This window comes from Salvelinus alpinus, chromosome 18, assembly GCF_045679555.1.
Source record: "Salvelinus alpinus chromosome 18, SLU_Salpinus.1, whole genome shotgun sequence".
Lineage (NCBI taxonomy): Eukaryota > Metazoa > Chordata > Actinopteri > Salmoniformes > Salmonidae > Salvelinus > Salvelinus alpinus.
Genome location: NC_092103.1, coordinates 41327708 through 41351623, shown reverse-complemented (window position 1 = coordinate 41351623; position 23916 = coordinate 41327708). Strand labels below are relative to the sequence as shown.

Below are 23916 nucleotides of genomic sequence, written 5' to 3'. Positions count from 1 at the left end.
TTCATGAGCTGAAATGAAAGATCCCAGAAATTATCCATACGCACAAAAAGCTTATTTCTCCCAAATTTTGGCCACAAATTTGTTTACATTTCTGTTAGTGAGCATTTCTCCTTTGCCCAGATAGTCCATCCACCTGACAAGTGTGGCATATCAAAAAGCTGATTAAACAGCATGATCATTACACAGGTGCACATTGGACAATAAAACGGCACTCTAAAATGTGCAGTTGTGTCACACAATACCACAGATGTCTCTAGTTGAGAGTGCATGCAATTGCATTTTATCAATGGTAATTTGAATGCACAGAAATACTGTGACGAGATCCTGAGGCCCATTGTTGCACCATTCACCATCACCTCATGTTTCAGCATTATAATGCACAGCCTCATGTCACAAGGATCTGTACACAATTCCTGGAAGCTGAAAATGTCCCAGTCTTCCATGGCCTGCGTACTGTCACCCATTGAGCATGTTTGGGATGCTCTGGATAGCGTGTTCCAGTTCCAGCCAATATCCAGAACCTTCCCACAGCCATTGAAAAGGAGTGGGACAACATTCCACAGGCCACAATCAACAGCCTGATAAACTCAATGTGAAGGAGATGTGTCACACTGCATGAGGCAAATGGTGGTCACACCGGACACTGACTGGTTTTCTGATCCACGCCCCTACTTTACTTTTTTTTTTTTTTAAAGGTATCTGTGACCAACAGATGCAGATCTGTATTCCCAGTCCTGTGAAATCCATAGATTAGGACCTCATGAATTTATTTCAATTGACTGATTTCCTTATACGAACTGTAACCCAGTAAAATCTTTGAAATTGTTGCATTTATATATTTTTGTTCAGTGTATATTTACACACACTGAGGTTGGAATAAAACTGTGAAATTGTGAAAATAATAAGGCCCTTTTTAGTGTAATGAGCTGTTTGAAAAGACCACCTGAAATTTCAACCTGTTTTGGTGGGATGAAGTTTTGCCCTCCCATGGTGACATCACCATGCTGTGAATTAGTTAATAGACCAATAAGGAAAATAGTTCCAAACCTCTCTGCCAATGACAGCAAATGTTCAGTTTTCCCCTCCCTACTCAAACCACTCCCAGACAGTCCTAGTTAAATTCTTGCTTAAGAAATTGGTCTTTGCCAAGAAGCAATTTTCTTTCTGACAATTTTAATTGAAAACAATCACACTGAGGTACTTAATTGTTACCAAGAAATTATTTGATATTGGGATAAAAACAGCTGGATTGAACCTTTAAGTAGCTACCCTGTTAGAGCATGCAAAGCACTGTTCCATCAGAAAATGAAATATACAGTGCCTTCTGGAAGTATTCAGACCCCTTGACTTTTTCCATATTCTGTTAAGTTACAGCCTTATTCTAAAATGTATTAAATCATTTTTCCCTCAGCAATCTACAAACAATAACTCATAATGACAAGGCGAAAACAGGTTTTTAGAAATGTTTGCAAATGTATTAAAAATAAAACAGAAATAGTATTCTTTGCTATGAGACTCTAAATGGAGCTCAGGGGCATCCTGTTTCCATTGATCATCCTTGAGATGTCTCTACAATTTGATTGGAGACCACCTGTTGTAAATTCAATTGATTGGACATGATTTGGAGAGGCGCGCACACACCTGTCTATATAAAAAGGTCCCACAGTTGACAGTGTATATCAGAGTAAAAACCAAGCCATGAGGTCGTAGGAATCGTCTGTAGAGCTCCGAGACAGGATCGTGTCAAGGCACAGATCGCTTTGTCATTATGGGGAATAGTGTGTAGATTGATGAGAAAAAAAGAATTAATCCATTTTAGAATAAGGTTGTAACATACCAAAATGTGGAAAAAGTCAAGGGGTCTGAATACTTTCTGAATGCACTGTACACTTCCAGCCAGGTAATGTTTCCTCACTACTGACAATGTAGTGGAATGCCACAATATGAACAACAATGCCTATGATGTTCTTGCACCCCTGTGTGGGTGTGTACATATTGGCACACACACTTTTGGTGGAGGGGCAGTAGGCTGCTACTGAAAAAGGCCTAGTGTCTTCATTGCAACACTGTTAAATTGGTTGCCAAGTCACCCAAAAGGGACAAATTTAACCAGTTACGTTCATAAACTCCCCTTTTCAGAACCCTGTCTTTCAAAGATAATTCATAAAAATACAAATAACTTCACAGATCTTCATTGTAAAAGGGTTTAAACACTGTTTCCCATACAATTAATGAAAATGCACCTGTGGAATGTTCGTTAAGACACTAACAGCTTACAGACAATTAAGGTCAGTTATGAAAACTTAGGGCACTAAAAAGAGGCCTTTCTACTGACCTTTCTAAAAACACCAAAAGAAAGACAGACATCACCGGCAACAACGTCGCCTATGGCACCAACCCACCGTTGCTGGACCAGACAGGACTGGCAAAAAGTGCTCTTCACTGACGAGTCAGGGTTTTGTCTCACCAGCGGTGATGGTCGGATTCGCGTTTATCGTCGAAATGAGCGTTACACCGAGGCCTGCACTCTGGAGCGGGAACGATTTGGAGGCGGAGGGTCCGTCATGGTCTGGGACGGTGTGTCACAGCATCATCGGACTGAGCTTGTTGTCATTGCAGGCAATCTCAACGCTTTGCGTTACAGGGAAGACATCCTCCTCCCTCATGTGGTACCCTTACTGCAGGCTCATCCTGACATGACCCTCCAGCATGACAATGCCACCAGCCATACTGCTCGTTCTGTGCGTGATTTCCTGTAAGACAGGAATGTCAGTGTTCTACCATGGCCAGCGAAGACCCCGGATCTCAATCCCATTGAGCACGTCTGGGACCTGTTGGATCGGAGGTTGAGGGCTAGGGCCATTCCCCCCAGAAATGTCCAGGAACTTGCAGGTGCTTTGGTGGAAGATTGGGGTAACATCTCACAACAAGAACTGGCAAATCTGGTGCAGTCCATTAGGAGATGCACTGCAGTACTTAATGCAGCTGGTGGCCACACCAGATACTGACTGTTACTTTTGATTTTGACCCCCCCCCTTTGTTCAGGGACACATTATTCCATGTCTGTGGAACTTGTTCAGTTTATGTCTCAGTTGTTAAATCTTATGTTCACACAAATATTTACATATGTTAAGTTTGCTTTAAATAAACGCAGTTGACAGTGAGAGGACGCTTCTTTTTTTGCTGAGTTTATATTCCATGGAATGCAGTCCAACATCTCTATAAATAGACTGTGTATGCTTTATATACCTATTCTAAGAAGCAGATAGAGAATAAAGATGAAATGCTCTCTATTGCCATTCTGATTATCAAGTGAAACTATGCATAATGTAATTCTGATTATCAAGTGAAACTATGCATAATGTAATTCTGATGATCAAGTGAAACTATGCATAATGTAATTCTGATGATCAAGTGAAACTATGCATAATGTAATTCTGATGATCAAGTGAAACTATGCATAATGTAATTCTGATGATCAAGTGAAACTATGCATAATGTAATTCATGTGAAAATACAAATGTTGTTGACAATGGAAACATGTTTGTACCAAGGGCAATAGGTAAATTAGCCAAAGTACATGTTAGATCTCTTTATCAAAGTATGGGTGGCATGAGTAATGTGATTCAATGGAAACAATAACAGCAATGAGTTCCATCTCAAAAACTGGAAACATTAACATCATTCTGGAAGACCTGAACTCCACCCTTTATGAAACAAGCAGTATTTATCTGTCCTGAATATGAATATCACGAAGGGGGTCTTTCTACATGTGCACGCTCTCATGTCGTAGACAGCAAGACAAGGATTATGTCATCGAACACACCGACTAGGAAAATACTAGGATAGCCCGTCCACGAATATCTCAGCACAGAGGGGAAACTCTTCAAGGGATTGCTGCTAAAATGTATTGATTATATTAGAGTACACGTGATGTAGCCGAGCGCCAACAGCAATTTAGAGCGATTTCCTAGCAAAGGCCCTGCATATTAATTTAACTGGTCACCTGCTGCTCCCACGTACACCCAGCAGCAGACTCGTGTGGCTGCACTGGTCAGCCATCCAGCCCAACTTGAAACAACGGGAGTCATCAATGAGCTTACGTCCCAAATGGCACCCTATTCCCTTTCTAGTGCAATACTTTGACCAGGGTCCATAGGGTAGTGCCCTACTTTTAACCAGGGTCCATATACTGTAGCTACAGGGAGAATAGGGTACCATTTAGGACATACCCGAGAGAAGCATTTGTGCTCGACGCACCCCCCGACGCTAGTTAAAGAACAATCAGTAATTTAAATGCTGTTTTTCATATCAAATCGTATTGGTCACATACACATGGTTAGCATATATTAATGCGAGTGCTAGCGAAATGCTTGTGCTTCTAGTTCCGACTGTACTATAGATGTAGCCCGGGTCTCTGATCAAACTTTAACATGTTTCCCCGTCTCTATAAAACACTATATTGACTGGGCTTTTCCTCTTAAGGTTTTATTGATGAGGGCCAGGTTTATAACAAATGCGTTCAGGGGAAGAGTCCTGATCTGCACTTTTATGTTACTTGACAGCATCAGAGCTTCAGCATCAAAGTAGCCACTGTATCCGAGACAGTGACTAACATTAGGTAACTAATGTCAAGTAATTGCTGACTCTGCCACTCTGAGCCAAAGAGGGCAGGCTGTTTAGAATTACCTCAAAGGGGGTTTCACTTTAGCCACAGCACCCAATGGAAATCTATAGTATTGGTACAGGATGCATCTTAGATCAAGTCTATTTTGGTCAGCATGAGATGCACTTCTGAGATAGCACTGTGGCCACAATGGTGAAATTGATTCCTTTTCCCCCCCTATATTATTGTGTTTCCAAGAAGAGGGTGGATTTTATTTTTGTTACCCTCAACAAAAAGTTAAATGCATAATTTACTACAAAAATACATGCTCAAATACAGTTGATATTAAAAAAGAAACCATGCATACAGTATATAATCATTTATGTTAGAGCTTGATTGAGAGGACTTTTGTTTAGTTTAGCTAGACATTGCATAGTTGAGCAAATGTAGATGTCATAAATGACTGCAGTAGTACTGGCCAATGCACGGATACACATGCAGTCGTGGCTTTACTGCAAGAATCACTATGAACTGTGATGGTCTTTTATCCAGGCAAAATGTAAAGCAAAGAGAACCACTATAATCTGGATACTCTGAACCTCTCCAGTTTTTAAAAATGGTCAGGTCTCAAACTTTAAAAGAGCCACCAGAACAGGAAATCAACATTTGATAGTCTTATAACTGGTACAGTTCTCTTCCCACCAGGATCAAACGGTGACAAAATAAGTCTTGCCAGTTAATCTCAATAGAAAGTAGTGTCTGCAGACACACTAATCTGAACCAGGATTAAAATGTCCACATGGATGTAAAAGCCCTGTATTTGCTAATCTCTTAACCTTAAAATGTAATTATCGAAGGTCTGTACAGGATTTGAATGAATGACACATACCTTAGCTCAGCAACAAACTGAATGATCTCTGTGATAAGGTCATCTTACCAATGATACATATGTTAATGAGTTGTGTATTTTACAACATACTAATAATTATCTTGTCAACTTGGCACAGTTAGATTAGATACTTCTCACTTGTGGGTACTAATTTAACTAGATGCAACTCATTAAGAAATGAGATTATTCCATGACTCAATCATACTTCCCAATGATTTCCTCTAAAATACTGTACATTCAAGTTGTACCTTTATTACAAGAAGTATTACATAATTACATGTTTTACATGAATTAGTCTGCTATGTTACATTGTTAAGTTGGACATGAACACCTTATTTGCCATTTTGTAATAAAGAAAATAAGAAACATTTGGTCAGTAAGAATAATTTGTTGGTCACTGGTCAGTTACGAAAAAAGTCCTTTGTTCTTTTTGGTTTTCTTTGTACAGGCCAACGAACTTGAACCTCTTGGTAGTTCAGCCCAGTCCGGTAGTTTTCTCTTCGCCGGCTGGCTGACATTCTGTGGAGAAATTAACATGTATTGACAACAATGAGTCCACTCTTGGTCGATAGTTATTGTTAGCTCCACTGAAAACTAGCAAAGCTCTACACCTCTACACCTCCGGTGGCGCCACAGTGTTTCCCCACCTCCGGTGGCGCCCCAGTGTTTCCCCACCTCCGGTGGCGCCACAGTGTTTCCCCACCTCCGGTGGCGCCACCGGAGACAGTGTTTCCCCACCTCCGGTGGCGCCACAGAATAGGGAAACCCTGGTTTACCAGGTGGGCACACGACATCTTAATTCCATAATCCTCTGGTGGTAAACTGGTTCTGGTTGAGACGTCATATAACCAGTTTACAACCAACTGGTCTCTATTACAACCAGATAAAGTCTTTCATGACTTTGTGGAAAACACGTCAAATCTTCGTTATTGTAAAGACGCCTTTTTCATAAAAAAGACGTGAACCAAACATCCCTATCAAACCAATATACAACCTGACGCCATTGCAACCAGTTTTGCCTGCTGGGTACTCCCTTTCAAGTTCTTATCATCAACCTACTAAATGTGAACTTCACACATTTGTTCTGGCAATGTTCTGGTACTGAGAACTTCACCGGCTGTCATGTAAAATATGGAAAGGTACTTCAGGGAGAAATCTGCTCCAAAGTTTTTACGGAGATCATGTAGGAGAAAGCTCTGGTGGGACTTTGTTAAATTGAGTGTTTGTCTGCAGAATTGGTCCCAGTTGTTGCATCAAATCCACAGTTCTTTAGTCAAATAAAATCACATTCCATCTTTCACTCCGGTTCTTTCCACCTGAATTGAGTTGTATTGGTGTTAAATGGATGGATGAACGCAATTAACATTTCCCAGATATTATTATTTGTTGTAAGAAATGTCCTCTATAAATCAAATTAGATTTGAAGTAACTTCTAATATGCGTATTTAACACCCATTAAAAGTATGTGCTGTTAACATAATTAACAAAAACAGCATTTTCTTTAAATTTATAACCTTTATAAGAACAAATTATGTTATGGTGAGGCTTGTGGTGTCTCCTGAAGCTAGACAGAGATTAGAAGAAGGAGCTCTGGTGAATAAACCACACTGGATTAGGAGTCCGACCTACAGTACGTGACCTATTGGTTGGGTAAATAGAGACGCCATGCAGCCGATAACACTGCTCTTACTGAAAAACTCAGGGGTCCTCAGTGACTCTCTGTGTCTCCTCAAGTCAGAGATACAAAAATGCTTAGAAGCCCAGAATGACTTAAGCTTAAAAAAAATAGAGGTTGAGGAATGCACGCAAACCTCAGACAATAAATCCCCCATCTGTGACACCTCTGATATCTACTATGACAAGTTCTAAAAACAAAGCTGACGTATTAGTGTCCTGGTCCTGTGATTGAAAACCAACCACAGTAAAAGAAACAAGCTGTTGTCAAAACAACTGTATAAAGGCTTTATGAGAAATAGATCTCTTGGCCACACAGCTGATAAAAACGGGATCTGGACTTCAATCTATTTGATGGGCATGTTATAATGAAGTATAGGAAATATGTACCAGCACAAATTTGTAACGGCCAAATGTGCCGAGAGACAATAATTCACATGGCTAGACTGCTACAATCGGTTGGACCTGGAGACTAAACTGGACTTCCCGGATTCTCCTTTGGTCTAGTGTCCGCAGTCCATTGTATGTCTATGTGAGTCTCATGCACGCAGCTGCATCAATACAAGACACACAAGCGTGCTATCCAACATCGGATTACCATTCATCACAATTCCTCCTAAGCCATTTATCTGACCCCTCTAAATGTAATTTCCTCGAGGAGAGCATTTATTTTTTTGTTGGTCTCCCTCAATCTCATTGGTGCTAAATCTTTAGTGACCTCACCGCCGCCGCTCGGTGAAGGGGAGAACAGATCCGGCTGTTGATCTATTTAGAGGGAGCTCTAATGCACATATTGATCTACAGGTTACCATGAATAGGAGGCACAGTGGAGCGTGCGGAGAAGGTGGAAAAATAAAGCTTTCAAGTACACATTCACATCAACAGTCAATGATTGAGGGGTTTTTCTTTGATGAGAAACACTGATAAAAAAAAAAAACTCAAATTGATCGTGGTGAAGAAATGCAGTCAGTTATGTCTGGACACCCTTGCAGTCAGTTATGTCTGGACACCCCTGCAGTCAGTTATGTCTGGACACCCTTGCAGTCAGTTATGTCTGGACACCCCTGCAGTCAGTTATGTCTGGACACCCTTGCAGTCAGTTATGTCTGCATGTGAGGCTCCACAACTCAACAGTCTGCTGACCACTGCAGCCTGGTCCCAGCTCTTCACCACTGCAGACTGTTCTGACCACTGCAGCCTGATCCCAGCTCTTGACCACTGCAGACTGTGCTGACCACTGCAGCCTGATCCCAGCGCTTGACCACTGCAGACTGTGCTGACCACTGCAGCCTGGTCCCAGCTCTTCACCACTGCAGACTGTTCTGTCCACACCTGGTCCCAGCTCTTGACCACTGCAGACCCTCGCCACAGCAGGGGTGTCCAGTGGCCTTTAACCCACGAGTCCCACCGCGACGCCGGCGCCAGTTGGACTTCTAACCACTCTTAAACATTGTGTGTTTGAGCTAAAGAGGGCTGAGCCAGAATGGTGTTTATGAGACAAGGTCGGATCCCGAAGGGGACCGGGTCTTTTGACAAAAACGTCTGTAGAAGCCGAATGGTTTGAGCTACAAACTATTAAAAAACTATGAAAAGCTGAGACTCACAAACACACATTTTGCTATATAAGAGTCATTATGGTAAGGGGTTCAAAAAAGGGAAATCATATACGGTAATAAGTTGCTGTCAAACTCCACACAGTAGTCACTGACTAGTTGGATATTAATTTCCCACAGAGCAAACAATTTCTGTACTTACAGCCTTCTATAAATTATTTATCAGGTTTTTGCTTTGGCGGACTTCATTTAATTTAAAAAAAATAATTTGTCCATAGAATTCATGAATGCAACAGTTTATATCAAATAGTGTTGTGTTCTACTTGTAGCCCTGGTTGTCCTGAACAGGACATGGTACAACAATTCATTGTGAGGCTAAATATAAGGACTGGACATACAGATAAATGAAAAGCCGATTTTTGCAGGGGTCTTGGGACTGATGGGGTTAAAGGAGGTCAAAGGGCGTTCAAGATGCTCCCGCTGAGCGCTGACCCCAGGTCAGAGGTTAAACGTAAACCAGCTCCAGGCAAAGCCAGGGCACACTCATCTCGTTAGACGGGGGACACCACGTTTTCATCGATCCTCCCGTGTGGGATTAGCGAGATCCAAGGGTCACGACCCTCTGGAAAACGTCACAAATAAACAAAGCTCTTTGTGGCGAATAACAATTAACTCTGCATTAACCAGAGGGTCTGTGTGTTCGCCTGACTGGGGCGGGTGGACATCCTGCTGTGGGCTCATCTGGCGCAGATCTGTTTTTGTTTTGGATTTATGGTGAATTCCTGCATGTCAGGGCACAAGATCACCACCCGTGTCATCAGGGAGATCTCTTAAGTTGCACGCAATTGTCGGTATTAAACAGCTCTCAAACAATCTGCTCTGTTGTGCTGTGAAAACCACAACTGGAGGATGGCAGTAGTATCACTACAACTGTGTGACGGTATTTCTAGTCACACTGCCAGCAGGACACCAGAATGACTAGAAAACGACCAGTTAGTGGATGCATAACGCATCATTTCAGTGGGTCAATGACACTACTTCCCTTTCTATTGAGGACCTTTAGCTACAGGAGTGGGTGAGATATAAATTGGGCTTGATGGAAGGTATTACCAACTGGATTTATGCTAATGAGTTCAGCTCCATCCAATTCTACGTGGAAATGAGGACCTTAGCGTGGACACCCTGGGAAGAGAGATCAACAGCTGAACAAGAGCACTGACGTTGACCTAGAGAGCTCCACACACTGGAAGTACAGACTGGAAGCTGTTGCGCATTTTCCACTTAGTGGAGTTTTCCCAGGGTTTTGAAAAGGCTTACTGAGTAGCAGTAGCGTGCCGTGGGCCTGGGCCTTCAGTGAGGTCCTACACAGTCCCACCCGAATTAATCCACCTCTTATTACAGAAACGCAGTATAACCAGGCGTTGCGTCACCTTGAAATTTACATTTTTATTCAGAGAATTGCAGGGGAAGAGTACAATACAGTACAGTTCAACTAATAGGCAAGAACATAGTCGAGTGCAACAGAGTTATATTAATATTCTTCTTCTATCCATTTCTGGTCCACAAACTTTGAGCTTTAAGTCCCCCAAAAAATAAATACAGTGTGTTCACTAAACAGCGCATTGTCGCACCCAAAGCAGTTTCACCGTGATGATAAAGACACATAACTATTCACTGAAAATAAAAGAAAGAAAACAAATAATTTGCAACATAGGCTATTTGCCATTTTATTTTGTTAATATATAGGGTATTTAATATTAACGAAATAAAATGCGAAACATACATACACATTTAATAAAAAATAAAATGCATTGTATGCCTACTCACCAAAGACTGATTATTTGAACACAAAATCCTTCCTCCTTTCTTTCCTCAAGAAGACTTCAATGACTCTGTGACTCTGTACAGTCTATCTGTGCGTTTTAGTTCCACCAATAAGTCCTTTTCTATCGACATGGAGGCTAATGCTGAAAGCCGAGTCTGTCCAGTAGCATTTCTGGAATACGTTTTGATTCGCTTTAAGGCCGAGAATGACCGCTCGACAGAAGCCGTGGACACAGGGATAGTCACTGTCACACATGCCAATGTGTAAAGTTGCCCCATGTCCTCATTCAGATTTTTCTGCTTAAGGAAATCAAGGAGATCAGAGGGACTTTTCCCTTCAAAATCAGTCATAGCATACATTACAGTCAGTTCTGTTTTTAGCTTGGATAGGTCGAACAGTGTTCCGTGACTCTCTGTTAAGCTGGAGAAGGCTGTTTTCGGGATTTTTTCCCGGTAGGTCTGAAAGTGCCGGGGGTCCAGGAGGGAGAGAAACATTAATTTTTCGTGGTCTTGAAACCTGTTTCGTATCTGGCAAAGAATGTTGTCCAGAATATTGCTGTGGAGTTGTTGATAGTATGTGCGAGGGTCTCCTTGTGCTGGGCCTCTGCGTGCGCTGGGTGAACTTGAGATGCGCGCTGTGTCATCGTAGATTTGACTGAACCTGCACCTCTCTCGCTCAATTGTGTCACAAAACTCGTTCACCCTTGTCAGGCAGAATTGTACATCCAAAGTTTGTTTCTGTAGAATTCCAAAAAGCACATCCGAATAATTAAAAATCCCATTGAATGTTTCAAGCAAAAAACAAAACTCAAAATCATCCAAACGTGCATTAAATCCATCAGCCATAAGCACAGTATCCCCGTCATGGTCATCATGATGTTCCAGTAAGTGGTTAAACAGCTCCTTTAGGGCAACTCTCTTTTCAAAGACTGCATTGACCAATCTAGATGTATATTGCCACCTCGTTGGTGCAACCTTAGGAAGACGACGCTTGCAGATGTCATCCAGCAGTTGCGTGCGTTTAGGGGATCGTGAGAAAAATGCTGCAAGGCCATTGAGGTTGGCAAAGAAGACCTTGCATTCTTTAAGCTTTGAGGCTCCTTGAGTCCGTACTAAATTTAATCGATGTGCATAGCAGTGAATGAATAAGGCCATCGGTGCCCTCTCCTTAACTTTAGCCTGCACCCCATTGAGTCCAGATGCCATGACTGCAGCGCCATCAAAACACTGTGCCACAACTTTATCCAGACTACATTCATTTTCCTCCAAGAAACGGAAAATAAGAGCGGCAATGTCATCACCCCCCTTTCCCGCTTGTCACATCTTCAAATCGGATAAATCGCTCCTTGACTCCTGTGTCCGTCACATAACGCAGGACGAGTGAGAGCTGTACTGCATTTCCCCTTTGGTGTCTCGTTGCTGCCTTGGTTAGACAACTCAAGTTTGCAAAGCCAGTGTGGCTCCAAACACCAAATCGATCACTTGCAAATAATAGGCATTCCCAGCAGTACAGTTTGCAGTGCTTCTCGGAGCCTGTGAGCCATTGATAGCGCTCGTAGTTGGAACTTTGAAAGTGGCGAACGAACCCCTTTCCCGCCTGTGACAGGCTTTGTAGCATCGGCGTCGGGTGACCTCTCCTTACAATGTCTAACTTTTCTTGAAAAGTTCGTCTTGAGAATGGCGTTATAATTATATCCTCGACCAAATCGATATCTTCTCCTCCTTCCGCCATTGTGGGTTGAAAAAACAGCTTAGTTGTACGCAAATTAATTCGTTTATCAAATTCAGTTTCCTAGTTCTGAGGATCTGCATAGACCTGCCCATAGGACCTGCTTCTCAATATTGGTAATCCAATCAAAAGACGTGCACGCACTACGCCTGCTAGCTGGCTCCTGTGTAACACTGGAGCCAGCCAGCAGGCGTACAATAGCCAACTCTAAAGCTGATTGGTTGACACTAAATTTTCATTTCCATTCACTTTAAGCTACAAGCGCCCGCACTGTTGATTCTGAAGGCCTGAGGGCAGATTTTAGACCCCTGGCAACACATGATGGCTGAATATGATTGGATAAAAGATCTAACATAAAGACCAGCCCTCCAAATCTCAACCTGGGGCTAGAAGCAGTGCAACCAAGAGGAAAGCTATGAAATGAAGAGTATAATTCTTACTCTGGGGAATAATTTAATACATATTTGTGGGAAAATATATTTTAAAAATATATTCTGATGATGTTTAGGCCAGCAGAGAAGGCCTTGCTGGCCCTGACGGCCCACCACTGCTGAGTAGTTTCTTTAATGCAGGGAAAGGGATTTTTCTTTTCTTTTTAAAAAATAAAAACATTTTACCCCCTTTTTCGCCCCAATTTCGTGGTATCCAATTGTTAGTAATTACTATCTTGTCTCATCGCTACGACTCCCGTACGGGCTCGGGAGAGACGAAGGTCGAAAGCCATGCGTCCTCCGAAACACAACCAAGGTCGCCAGGTGCACGGTGTTTCCTCCGACACATTGGTGCGGCTGGCTTCCGGGTTGGATGCACGCTGGGTTAAGAAGCAGTGCGGCTTGGTTGGCCGCACTGCTTCTTAACACAGCGCGCATCCAACCCGGAAGCCAGCCGCACCAATGAGAGCAGATATTTATCCTCCTCTGCCTCATTGATGATTAAATCCACAGTTAAAATAATACGTATTCATCGCCTTGGTTGTAATGTAAGAAATATCATTTATATCATCACGTATCCCACACATTGACACTTGTTATGTTTGTGAATCAAACATGTGTCTATTTTGCTGAAATAATAGGTCTGGTATATCGTTTCATATCGTGAGTGAAATCCACTTTTTCTAGGCTGAGAAAAACACACAACAGCAAATCAATAACTTCTACCTGAGGAGGGGGGTCATTGAAGAGTTCCTGTGTGTCCTCATCCAGCGGCTCCTTGTTCCAGGATGCCAGCTTCACTGCACTGGTCTGGGGGACAGCCGTGGCGGCTGCAGTAAGAGCCTTAGGGGCAAGGACATACTCTGGGATGGGACCCACTTCCTACCAGAGAGAGAGAAGACAACACATCATCTTTAGTAGGAGACACATTGACTGAGACATACTGCAAATCATGTTAGTCCACAAATGCAGATAGGTTTCCGCAGAGGTGTATTGGTGTAAAAAGTACAGGCTAGTTTTGAAACAGTTTGTCTTTGTTAGCTGAACATTACCTCTGGCATTGGAAGATCCCTGAAGAGGTCATCCTCTTCCATACTCATCTCCATCTCGTCTGGGAGTCCGACTGCTGACCAACCAACCGGTTGGGGTGGGGATAGCTCCACTGGGGCTGGCTGGGCTGGGGATAGCTTGATGGGGGCTGGCTGGGCTGGGGATAGCTTGATGGGGGCTGGCTGGGCTGGGGATAGCTTGATGGGGGCTGGCTGGGCTGGGGATAGCTTGATGGGGGCTGGCTGGGCTGGGGATAGCTTGATGGGGGCTGGCTGGGCTGGGGATAGCTTGATGGGGGCTGGCTGGGCTGGGTCTTTTTCTGTCCACACTGGCTTGTGGACGGAAGGTTCTCTCACTGGTTTGTCCTGGAAGAAACACACAAGTGAAGTGCCTACTTAGTGCTAATGAATGATGTCACATATGACTTGAGAGCTGGATTCCATTAGGAGCTAGTATTTACAACTGCAACAAAATCCTACCCAAACTGACAGTGTCAAATATCACTATGAGCCACTAACATGGACTCAACAGCAACGAGGGAGATGACTCCCATGTAGAAGTGAGCCAGTGGTGTGAAAAACCTCCCAAGCTGCTTTCACATCTGGAGAGGGGAGTGGGGCTAGGCTGGGCAGTGGGGCTGAGGACAGGGGCCAGGCTGGGTCATGAAGCTTGGCTTGGGCATGGGGCCGGGCTTGTCGTGCTGCGTCAGCCTTTAAGGAAATAGGTCCTCTGTAGTAATCAGTCTGAGAGGAAGGCACCAGATGTCAGCCTTTAAAGCCTGTCCCCTTAATGGGGACTAGAGCAGCCTGAGAGATTGGGCTCTGCACTGACAAGAGTGGCCATAGAGGGAGAGGAGGAGGAGGAGAAGAGAGAAAAAGAGGGATAAAGAGAGCGTGTACGGGAAAAGAGAGAGAGATAAAGAGACTATAGTGCACGACTTTAGGGCTGGAGATGTCATTATACCTTCACCTTGAAGGAGTTGTTATCAACCACACTGAGAAATGAACCGTCACACAGGTGTATTTGAAAGGCTTAGCTTAGCTGAGAAGGCTTTGTCACGGGCACAATCTGAATATAAAATGAAATATATCCACGGTGAATTATGTAGTAACACTTATTGCACACAAAGTGAGTCCATGCAACTTGTGACGCACATTTTTTTATCCTGAACTTATTTAGGCTTGCCATAACAAAGGGGTTGAATACTTATTGACACAAGACATTTCAGTTTTCATTTTATTTGTAAACATTTCTCCAAACATAATTCCACTTTGACATTATGGGGTATTGTGTGTAAACCACTGGCACAAAATCTCAATTTAATAAATGTTCAATTCAGGCTGTAACACAACAAAATGTGGAAAAAGTCAGGGGGTGTGAATTCTTTAAGGCACTGTAGATAGATAGTAGCGTCGTTCATCAGGAGTAGTGATATGTACATCAAATGATGGCTACATTCTGGGCTTGATAAGGAGGAATAAACTACCTGACATCAGTGCATTTCTAATCAGAAAGTAGGATCCGTGCTGACTACAGGGGAGAGAGACCCTCATGAGACACTTACCCCGGTTGTACCCCAATGAAGGAGAAATAAACCAAGGGAATACAGTCGTGTAACGCTTCGATCACAACGACAGCGTCATTGCATTTTGGTACACCAGATGGTCTGGTGCGGTGTGTCACAGCATCATTAGACTGAGCTTGTCATTGCAGGCAATCTCAACGCTTTGCGTTACAGGGAAGACATCCTCCTCCCTCATGTGGTACCCTTACTGCAGGCTCATCCTGACATGACCCTCCAGCATGACAATGCCACCAGACATACTGCTCGTTCTGTGCGTGATTTCCTGCAAGACAGGAATGTCAGTGTTCTACCATGGCCAGCGAAGAGCCCGGATCTCAATCCCATTGAGCACGTCTGGGACCTGTTGGATCGGAGGTTGAGGGCTAGGGCCATCCATTCCCCCCAGAAATGTCCAGGAACTTACAGGTGCTTTGGTGGAAGAGTGGGGTAACATCTCACAACAAGAACTGGCAAATCTGGTGCAGTCCATTAGGAGATGCACTGCAGTACTTAATGCAGCTGGTGGCCACACCAGATACTGACTGTTACTTTTGATTTTGACCCCCCCTTTGTTCAGGGACACATTATTCCATTTCTGTTAGTCACATGTCCGTGGAACTTGTTCAGTTTATGTCTCAGTTATTGAATCTTGTTAAACAAATATTTACACATGTTAAGTTTGCTGAAAATTAACACAGTTGACAGTGAGAGGAATTTTTTTTTTTTGCTGAGTTTATCACAATTCCCCCCCCCCCATCTCAAAATGGATTGGTTTTGACCGTTTGGAAGTAACCTTATTTTTTTCCTCCCACATCAGCGATGCAGCGCAACTTGCAAAACGTGATTGCTGTCCTTGTTATGAAATCATCAACTTTACCCTGTATAACTAAAAATGACCATAAACACTGATTGTTTACCAAAACTATTTCGGATGGTGAACCTGAAAAATCCCCATTCAGCAGGTATAGCCAGATGAGTTCTTTTTTTTATTCTGGTAAAAACACCATTACCAACAGCGCCTATGTCATGTGATAGTTTTGTTGTCACAACTAATAAAGCCGTATATCGTACAAGCCATTTTAGCATTTGAATGCTGAAGGTAAAGAGCAGATGTGCAAGATCAGGCCACATGTCACATAAGATGTTTTCGGAAGGCAGACCGTAATATGAGCAACGACTGTTAGTGAACCGGCGATTCGTAACGTTTGAATTGATTTCCTGACCGATGCATCCTACATTTGGATCAGTTTGGGGTCCGTGGACCGATGCCCTAGTATCTTAAACACTTGTATCTGGGACCGATGCGTATTTGTGAATCGTTACATCCCTAGATAAAAGCGTCTGCTAATTGACAGATATTATATAACAAAAATCTTATATTGACCTCTGGTTCTATCCAGGTGAGCTCAGGCTGCTGTAGGCTGGTGGAAACAGCAGGTGGGGCCGTGGGCATCCCCTGTCTCTGCAGCAGCTCCACAGTCAACTGGATGAGGAAGGTGCTAATGTCTTCGGGGACTCTGGCTCGAATGGCCTTGATGTCACTGAGGTCTGGGGAAAGAGGATGGGTTAGTCGAGAGCGACAAGGTTTGTCAGTGTGGAGAGAGGGGGGGTTCTCAATTAGAGAAAAAAAATATCAGAATTAGGCTGCCTGTGTTAATGTAGCCGAAGCGTCTCAGAGTAGAAGTACAGATCTGGGATCGGTTTCGCCTTTTACATCATATTGAAAAAGAGAGGGAACCTGATCCAAGATAAGCATTCCTACTCAGGAGTTTTTTCTGATCTGGGAAATCTGCTGACCCTAAACCATGCCGGGACGTGATAAGATTGTTTATCTTGGTAAATAAAGTTTAATGTAGCCTGGGTCAGTCTGTTTCTGCCCCTTCACAATGACAACAATAGAGTTGGCAAGAGCATAAACAGATCTGGGACCAGGCTACAGAAGTAGACAACAGATCTGGGACCAGGCTACAGAAGGAGACAACAGATCTGGGACCAGGCTACAGAAGTAGACAACAGATCTGGGGCCAGGCTAGTGTTTAATGCAGAGTTTTTCTCAACCTAGATGAGACTTTGAGATCTAATCTAATTTTGAGCGATACAGGAAGTGATATGTCCGTACCAGAGTTGACAGGGTGTGACTGGATGATGCGGCTGACGGTAGTTCGTATGGCGGTTGTTAGACCAGCTCTCTCTGTGTCCAGTGGGTGGTTTGCCCTGAAGGCCTGGATCAGCTGAGTTTCTAGCACAGCAACGGGTAAACTGCGCACATCAGACACCTGCCTCTGAACACAACACACACATATCTTTAAGAACAACACATTACATGCTTATAGTGCTCATAAAGGACGGTGTCAGTTGAGGAGCACAGTAGGTGGAAATTGAATTCAGGTCTGTGCACCGAAATCGTCCATCGTCTTCGATGTCCAGATATATGCATGTTAGTGGTGGTATGTATATCAAATTTGAATACAGCCCTAAATTGAAAATATATATATATTTTTTTATTATACCAAACCAAGTAGAGCCGTACTGGCCTGGTTTGACTCCCACCATAGTTGCAGAAACTGTAGGAGAAAGGCTCATGTAGAAAGAATCTCCCAGCAAGCATAGCATGCTTCTTAATGGTATGACATTGTGAAAAGGATACGATCTCCAATTGAAATAAATAAAACCAGATGGCCATTTCATGTAGCCAGGACTAGAACAGGGCTCTCTAACCATGCTCTTGCCCTCCTCCTGGAACAGTCTGTAGGTGATAGCAATACTGTTGGGTAGAGAGGAGGACCTCCCAGTCACCGCCCCCCTAACGCTCTCTGGACCTGGGGCTGCAGCCAGAGTCGAGGAGTCCACCTGGACAACAGACAAGAGTTTAAGACATTGTTGAACACCCTGTATAAATACCAGCCAATGTGTTGTTTGCCATGTTGTTGGTAGTAGAATCTGGGAAAACACATTTAGGAACACGTGATGAGACCAATTGTTATGATCATGTAGGATTAACTTATGGTTTATGATAGTCGAATCATAGCCTATGCCTGTCTCAATTATGGACATGACTTACCTTCAAGTTGTGAAGCTCACAGAAACTTGCTATGGTTTTGAGGAGGGGTATAAGCATGCTGGACTTTGCCTCAGAAACACCATCCACCTGCTTCAGACTGGACACAGTGCACGGCCTGCAAAACACCAACACCATCATCAACTAGCAAACAGTACACTGAATTTTTTTACTATTTTCCATGTTAACATTTAAGGATTATGACATTTTTAAAAAGAGATTATTACTCACTAGTAGTTATTTTAATACAGCAGCATGCTAAATGATAATTACATATCAGTATGAACACAGATCTGGCCAAAGAACCAGGGAGGTCTGTGGCTATGACCTGTTTTGACCACCAGCTTTGTTAACCTGCAAACGTTTGTTTACCAGTCAAACGTTTGGTCACACCTACTCATTCAAGGGTTTTTCTTTTTACACATTGTAAAATAATAGTGAAGACATCAGAACTATGAAATAACACATATGGAATCATGTAGTAACCCCCCAAAAAAGTGTTAAACAAATCAAAATATATTTTATATTTGAGATTCTTCAAAGTAGCTACCCTTTGCCTTGAGGACCACTTTGCACACTCTTGGAATTCTCTCAACCAGCTTCGTGAGGTAGTCACCTGGAATGCATTTCAATTAACAGGTGTGCCTCGTTAAAAGTTAATTTGTGGAATTTCTTTCCTTCTTAATGCGTTTGAGCCAATCAGTTGTGTTGTGACAAGGTAGGGGTGGTATACAGAAGATAGGCCTATTTGGTAAAAGACCAAGTCCATATTATGTCAAGAACAGCTCAAAAAAGCAAAGAGAAACGACAGTTTACATGAAGGCAAAAGGTGGCTACTTTCAAGAATCTAAAATACATTTTGATTTGTTTAACACTTTTTTGGTTACTACATGATTCCATGTGTCATTTCATAGTTTTAATGTCTTCACTACTTTTCTACAATGTAGAAAAAACCTTGAACGACTAGGTGTCCAAACTTTTGACTGGTACTGTACATGTTCCACTGAATTCAAAACTAATTATGACTACCGACTCCTGAAAAGTGAACAAGACGAAGTGAGTCACCATACATGAAGGCAGACCCCCATCAACCCACTGTACCTCATCTTGGCCATATCCAGGAGGATTTTGTTGGTGGCCAGTATGGCCGGTGGGATGTCCTTCTCACTGGCCAGTTTCTGTCGTTCAGCAACCAGCTTGGCGTACAACGCCGTCTATGGAACAACAAATTACAGAGATATTTACAAGAGAGGAACATCAGCAAGAATCAACAAATTATGACATGTAATGCAATGAGCTATAGGCAGCATAGGAGAAGTCTGCTTTTCTTTTTAATCCTATCTGGAATTACAGTACACTGACTATGAAACGAGAGGCTCTGCAAGATCACGTTTCACAGCATATATTTCTATGGGAGGCCGCACATTGATGGGGACTTACATACAAGATCATTGTCCATAATAAGTAAGTGTTCTCCATATTATTTATTTTGTATTCTTTTCGTATGTCTGCCAGTCTTTGTGCAAAATGTGATGTGTGTCACTGTACTTTGTCTTGTAATTGATGCAATCGAATTACCTTTTGGGGACAATAACAATTTATTGAATTGACTGGTTTCATCAAATAGAGTGCATCTTAAAAAGGGAGTATGGATTATTGCTCTGTTGACTCTACCTGCAGTTCAAGCTCTCTGGCGGAGATGGGGGTTGGCTGTGGTTTGGACACCGCTACCTGGGTCAACAACTTGGACGGCGTCCTGTCACTAAAAATACATGTAACGAAAAGCCATCAAACCCGATAATTCATATCTTCCTATAACCCGAGGGCTGGTTTCCAGAACACAGATCAAGCCTAGTCTTGGACTAAAAAGCATTAATCAATGGAAAAGTTCCACTGAAAGGGCTTTTTAGTCCAAGACTTAACTTGGTGTCTGGGAAACCATACACTTTTATTAAAATATTCACCTATTGTGTTGTTTCAGAGGTTTCACACTACAAAATTGGATCTGAACAAACTAAGTACACATAAACAGGCAAATATCATGTCCTCTATTCTCGACATCAACCTCTTCATACCTGCTTGATGACATGTCCAACTTCTGGATAGATTTGCTGTTGACTGGCCTAGAACAGACATTTAACCCATTGTTCTGTGGAGAGACAAAAAAATTAAAATCACATTTGACATATTCAACACTTATTGACCGTCAACCATTTTCCATCTATAACATGCACTTCAATAGTGTTGTTGCATGAAAAAGTATTTCAGTTGGTACTTAAGTGTTACAAAAAATAAAAATAGACCCACTATAAACTAAGTGCAACTTATAAAGGCATAAATAAAGCCTACATAAAAGGCTTCATAAGCACCACAAATGCTTCACAAATCTATAAGCGCATGTCATACTTTATCAATTGTGTATAAACATAAACATGTGTTATGACACACTGTACACTGTGGCAGCTCACCCTACAGTGGGAAGGACTTGTCACCTTTTACACAGCATTTATAGAGTATGACATACGCTTATAGATTTGTGAAGCATTTATGTAGTGCTTATGAAGCCTTTATAAGTTGTACTTTGTTTAAAGTGGGACCAAATAATCAGATCTGTAAAAACATTAGTGGTGGAGGCTAGTCATTCTCTCTGTACCAATCCTCCAGAACACACTCACCTGAGCGGTGGAATACTGTCTGTCAGGGCCATTAGTGATGGAGGCCGCAGGGTTCTGCTTTTGTCTGAAATCAGAGGCACACAGAGCTTTTTGTACTGGGTTGACAAAATTCCCTGTGACTACTCACCAATGATTGAATAACTATTTGTAACATAAAGACACCGAACTACTGGTGAGTGTTCACCAAACAGCCTACACAGTACCAGACGACAGACATAAAGGTGACATTTCAATAAAATGAAACATGTTTAGTGAGCTTTGCATTTTTGAGGCATTTGATAATTGATCAAATTAGGATGAAACAGAACACAGCTCCACAAAATAACACAGCCAATGTGACTCGCTCTAAGAGTAAGCATTCACTAAATGACTGAACTGTAAAATGTAAAGAAAGTCAAGGGCAGAACTTGACTGGAAGCCAAAGAAAACACGTGTGTGTGCATGTGTGGAGAGAGCCAGAAAGGCGCACTATGAAACAGAGAGGAAGAAGATATCAAAAGACAACACATTGATACATCCAGGAGCCATATCATGGTGGTGATTTGCACCATTTCACACTCATTTAAAAAGGAGACAGCTGCAGGATGGTGGAGCCAGGGAAGAATATGGAGGCCTTGTCAAGAACAAGGGAGTTTTAACATAATGCTTTGACTACACAGCTCTCAGGGATGCTGACAAGCTGATGACATTCCAGAGGCATCGCGTCTGCACCACACACACACTAATAACATCGCGTCTGCACCACACACACACTAATAACATCGCGTCTGCACCACACACACACTAATAACATCGCGTCTGCACCACACACACACTAATAACATCGCGTCTGCACCACACACACACTAATAACATCGCGTCTGCACCACACACACTAATAACATCGCGTCTGCACCACACACACACTAATAACATCGCGTCTGCACCACACACACACTAATAACATCGCGTCTGCACCACACACACACTAATAACATCGCGTCTGCACCACACACACACTAATAACATCGCGTCTGCACCACACACACACTAATAACATCGCGTCTGCACCACACACACACTAATAACATCGCGTCTGCACCACACACACACTAATAACATCGCGTCTGCACCACACACACACTAATAACATTGCGTCTGCACCACACACACACTAATAACATCGCGTCTGCACCACACACACACTAATAACATCGCGTCTGCACCACACACACACTAATAACATCGCGTCTGCACCACACACACACTAATAACATCGCGTCTGCACCACACACACACTAATAACATCGCGTCTGCACCACACACACACTAATAACATCGCGTCTGCACCACACACACACTAATAACATCGCGTCTGCACCACACACACACTAATAACATCGCGTCTGCACCACACACACACTAATAACATCGCGTCTGCACCACACACACACTAATAACATCGCGTCTGCACCACACACACACTAATAACATCGCGTCTGCACCACACACACACTAATAACATCGCGTCTGCACCACACACACACTAATAACATCGCGTCTGCACCACACACACACTAATAACATCGCGTCTGCACCACACACACACTAATAACATCGCGTCTGCACCACACACACACTAATAACATCGCGTCTGCACCACACACACACTAATAACATCGCGTCTGCACCACACACACACTAATAACATCGCGTCTGCACCACACACACACTAATAACATCGCGTCTGCACCACACACACTAATAACCCCAAATAACTCCCTTTCCCAAAGCCTGGAAAATCTGCAATTACACTAAATATTATAAACATGTCATTATGCAACAGAATATACAAAAGTCGTCTAGAATTACAGCTTTTTCTCAAATCTAATAAAAATGTATTTCTCACATGCGCCGGTGTAGACTTAACCGTGAAAATAGTAACAAGAGGAATAAAATACACAAGAAAGGAGCTATATTTTTTATTTAACCTTTATTTAACTAGGCAAGTCAGTTAAGAACAAATTCTTATTTTCAATGACGGCCTACTCCGGCCAAACCCGGACGATGCTGGGCCAATTGTGCAACGCCCTATGGGACTCCCAATCATGGCCGGATGTGATACAGCCTGGATTCGAACCAGGGACTGTAGTGACGCCTCTTGCACTGGGATGCAGTGTCTTAGACCGCTGCGCCACTCGGGAGCCGAGTACGAGTACCAGATCAATGTGCAGCTATATACAGGGAGTACCAGATCAATGTGGAGATATATACAGGGAGTACCAGATCAATGGTTTGGGTAACCATTAATTAACTATTTAGCAGTCTTATGGCTAGGGGTCAGAAGCTGTCTTGGAGCCTGTTTTCCAGCTGTATTATATGTGAATTTACTGTACAGATTTCAGAGATTTAACTTCATGCCAAATGCCAGGAGATATGCCCCATTTGGCACAACGTTGTGTTAACTTTGATCTCTTTGATGTTTTTACAAACTGTTTTGTTGATGTGTGGCAACAGCTGGTTGCTCCTATAGCCCTATTCGGTCAGGATTCGTTTTACTGGGGAGGATAGGGACGTGTAATTATGTGCACAAGCACAAATCACCACATCCGTCATTTAAGTCCGGTCCAAATATGCCATGTGGGTCATTTTTACTAAGCAGGAGAATAATTCCAACCGAGAAAAAAAAAAGAAAAAAAAACTGTTTTTCGATTAAATCCAAGGTCCTCTGAATATAGTCCCATGCGAATCGACATCCCTGTGTATTGAGAGAAATGTCTGCGTTTGTTGCTCACGGATTGAGCAAGAAAACAACTAAGTCAAATAAATGTATGCTTAAAACAAAGTGCTGCTCAAAGCCTACAGAAACGTGAAAAAGTATTTG

At 42.8% G+C, this 23916-nt stretch overlaps 1 protein-coding gene across 3 annotated transcripts in view; it reads right to left on the bottom strand.

Moving 5' to 3' along the window:
* Positions 1-5727: 5727 nt before the first annotated feature.
* wrn (WRN RecQ like helicase) overlaps positions 5728-23916 on the bottom strand; it is a 40023-nt gene continuing 21834 nt past the window's right edge. For all 3 annotated transcript variants that reach the window (XM_071351890.1, XM_071351892.1, XM_071351889.1), the window contains exons 26-36: positions 21054-21117; positions 20454-20527; positions 20053-20140; positions 19480-19592; positions 18382-18496; positions 18039-18170; positions 17440-17602; positions 16705-16868; positions 13759-14121; positions 13433-13588; positions 5728-6014 (exon numbers count right to left, since the gene is read on the bottom strand). In XM_071351890.1, the coding sequence (XP_071207991.1) occupies positions 5901-6014; positions 13433-13588; positions 13759-14121; positions 16705-16868; positions 17440-17602; positions 18039-18170; positions 18382-18496; positions 19480-19592; positions 20053-20140; positions 20454-20527; positions 21054-21117 (1546 nt within the window). In that variant the 3' untranslated portion in view covers positions 5728-5900. The remainder of the gene's footprint in view (positions 6015-13432; positions 13589-13758; positions 14122-16704; positions 16869-17439; positions 17603-18038; positions 18171-18381; positions 18497-19479; positions 19593-20052; positions 20141-20453; positions 20528-21053; positions 21118-23916) is intronic.